General features: G+C 35.9%; 1 protein-coding gene across 1 annotated transcript; it reads right to left on the bottom strand.

The window, feature by feature from the left end:
* Positions 1-491: 491 nt before the first annotated feature.
* Positions 492-3,259, bottom strand: LOC111646883 (adenylate cyclase type 2-like; the record flags this gene model as incomplete). The annotated part of the gene is made up of 4 exons (XM_023396455.2): positions 2,148-3,259; positions 1,084-1,230; positions 702-812; positions 492-606 (listed from the first exon to the last, which is right to left on the bottom strand). Coding segments are annotated over exons 1-4 (460 nt in total), but the record flags the coding sequence as incomplete, so codon positions are not given.
* Positions 3,260-3,413: the final 154 nt, after the last annotated feature.

The following is a 3,413-nucleotide window of genomic DNA, read 5'->3' as shown; positions in this document are numbered from 1 at the left end:
ATTTCAGGTGACTACCTCATGAAGCTCATTGAGAGAACACCAAGGGTTTGCAGCGCTATCAAAAAAGCAAAGGATGGCTACTTTGAAGAAACTAGAATATAAGACATGTTTTCAGTTATTTCACACTTTTTTGTTAAGTACATAATTCCATATGTGTTCATTCATAGTTTTGATGCCTTCAGTGGGAATCTACAATATTAATAGTCATGAAAATAAACAAAACGCATTGAATGAGAAGGTGTGTCCAAACTTTTGGCCTGTACTGTACATACATACATACATACACACACACACCAAGTTCTTGCCTATGTAACAGTTAAAAAACACGCAGGAATTTCTATAGATGTATAATCTATTTTCAAATCTAAAACGGCCCTATGCCGCAATTCTGGCACAGTGCTGGAGAAATTAGAGCCCTGCATGATTTCTTGCCAAAACAAGAACAAGTCTCATCACTTTGTTTTTAAACTTAACTTTCGTGTGTAACTCACCAACTCTGAGTTTGAAGTCATTGAAGGAGTGTTTGTTGATAACATCCAGCTTCCCCACCAAGGCAAAGGCAAACTCTACCATAGTCCCTATGTGCATGTACTGCCTGTCATGCTCCTGAGAAGCAGTGAAAGAACAAATGTACATGATTTTGTGGAAGTCACACAAAAATGTGCTTGAATCATTTGTGTGCATGTGTGTGATGAGTGTACCTGTGATGTGTACTCTGGCCCTGGTGATGCATTCAGCCCAGTTGCAGCCATGTAAGTGCTGCCAATGGTCTTGATCTTTTCCACACCACTGAATTTAGGTTTGGACAGCAGCTACGCACACACAAATACACACACAGTTCATGCAACAGCTAAAATAAATGAGACCGTTTATGGCAGAAGTGAAAGCTTGTAAAGACAAATGAATGAATTTGTTGAAAGCATTACTGATTTTCCCTTCTGCCTCAGAATATTCAGATACCATTATCCAGTATCTTGCTCATGACAATGTCCAATCACATATAACTATAAAAGCATTGCAGCTCTAGCACTTGCGTTGTATGTGACAGATGTTATGAAGGTTGCCAGAGTGAGGGTTATTTACCTCATCAAAATCAGCAATGATTTCGTTGAGGAGCCTGAGGCACTCTAATCCTTCCTTGTTGACGTCAGATTCTGTGTAGAACTCTTTAAAGTCTGGGATGGAGGCGAACATGACACACACCAGGTCATAGGACTGATGGTACAGATCCTGCACGACAGAAAGCATGAGACAAAATACAGACTTTATATTGGACAGCTGCAAAACAATGTTATAATGTTATAAAATCGATAAACCACAGCCTTTCAACATGGATGAAATACAGACGGACAAATGTTGTCTGATGGAAAAATTTTAGACTTGGTAGTACACCTTAATAAAAATATTACTTCTCAGTGGGACCACAGTGGCAGATAAAATATAAGAAAGAAAACCAGACAGACAAATGAAAGTAGGTATATCACCCAAACCACCATCCATGTAACAGTTGCTCTAAAATCCATTAGAAAAGCAACTTTCTCCTGGATCCTGTTCAAATGAAGAAATAGTCATTTCCTAACTCTTCATTCAGATTTTTTTTTTTTTTTTTTTTAGCAGAAGCAGCATTCCTATTTAAAATTTAAACTTTAAACTTATGAGAATACCACATCCTCTAAACTTCCTAAGATGTAAAACTTTACTTTTCACAGTTCACGCTGTGAGAGGCACAGGATATAACAATATACAGAATGATGGAGAAAGTCTCATAGGCAAGTCAGAAAATTCACCTAGACTGTCTCCCAGTGTTTTGTCATCATTATAGCTAATTAATCATACTACTATAAAATATCCGTTTTGGTTATTGGGTGGATTAAAAATAAACATGCTTCGCAGCAAAGACATAACATATGTTAATACACTATATATTGTATACATCTAATGTATTGAATATAGATTATGTTAGAGTAAAGATATTTTTGCAATGCCTCATCACAGCTAATGAATGCAATGGATCTTGGCATATAGCCACTGGCACTGCAAGACCTCTGTAAAACAACAATACGTCAGTCCTGCAACTGTTACTCAGAGTACAATTTGCATGATCTTACACATCTATAATGAAAAGAAAACAATAAATAAATGCTTACCTCATTCTTCCAGTTGCGTGCCAGGAAGTGTTCTGCAACATGTGCAGGCAGCACATTCTCCAGCAAAACCCGATTGAGGTTCTCCATGGTTTCAATCTCCTCACACTCTTTCTTGAACTTGTTCTTCCACAGAAAGTCTAACCTACAGTAATATTCATTCTGTTACAAGAGGACACAGAGGTGAAGAGACTGAAGGTACAGCTGTACAGCTTGCTTCCATCAAGTCACAGAGAAAAACAGAAAAAGCTTGAAGTATCGACTCCACCAAGGCTTAAAGAGAGAAAAGAAAACATTGAAAAGATGGGCTACATTTTTTTTAAAATTTGTTATAAAACTCATACAACTTCCATCAAGAAATACAGAAATACAGTTGTTATTAGTTAAATCACATACAATGAAAAGTTACAAAAAAAACACAATTACCAGCACTACAGTAACAAGACTTGTGGAATGACATAGTAAGGCATGACAGAGTAACTTGTTTCAGGAAAGGTGGGAAAATATTGTGGGTACAATGCATAATGTGACATTTCATTTTCTTCCATTTAGTTTGAAGCACAAACAGCTCAGTTGCTCCATGATGAAGGCAATTTAAGCCTGTTCCTCTCTTGTACACAGACTAATTTGATAAAGATGATGCATGTTTATAAAATAATCTGTTGGAAAAACGATCAAGCAGAGAAAGTGATATTAGAAATATAATTACTTGTTACAGTCATAAAAGGAAATAGAAAGGTGTCAGAGCAGTATGTGCGAGACTAAACAGATATTAATAAATGGCATTTTATTTTTGCTGTGCAGACGGTTGCACCTGGCGTCTTTTCATTAAGTTGGGCGCGTCAATAATTTGTCTTCTGCAAATACATTTATTATCCATTCAAATCTAATTAATATTCATGTCTAGATTTGTGGCTCTATATAAAAATCCAGCAGCACTTGTTGCAGGAAGCTGATCATATTTTGTGAGACAGTAAGCCTTATGCATTCACAGAAACAGAGACTGTGAATGGGATAGTTTATCAACGGTTGTGGGAAAGAAGCCTATTTATACTACACTAAATAATGCACAGAGCACATACGTTCAGTGTACTGTAATGCCCAACGAGTGTCCCTGCAATATATATATATACATATATACATACATACATACATATATACATATATATATACATACATATATACATATATACATATATACACATATATATATACATATATACGTGTATATACGTATATATATACGTATATACACGTATATATATATAC

This window comes from Seriola lalandi, unplaced genomic scaffold (assembly GCF_002814215.2).
Source record: "Seriola lalandi dorsalis isolate HSWRI2012SDOR001 ecotype SW California unplaced genomic scaffold, Sedor1 jcf7180002034070, whole genome shotgun sequence".
NCBI lineage: Eukaryota > Metazoa > Chordata > Actinopteri > Carangiformes > Carangidae > Seriola > Seriola lalandi.
The sequence above is the reverse complement of the archived record's forward strand: the minus strand, read 5'-3'. Positions and strand labels throughout refer to the sequence as shown.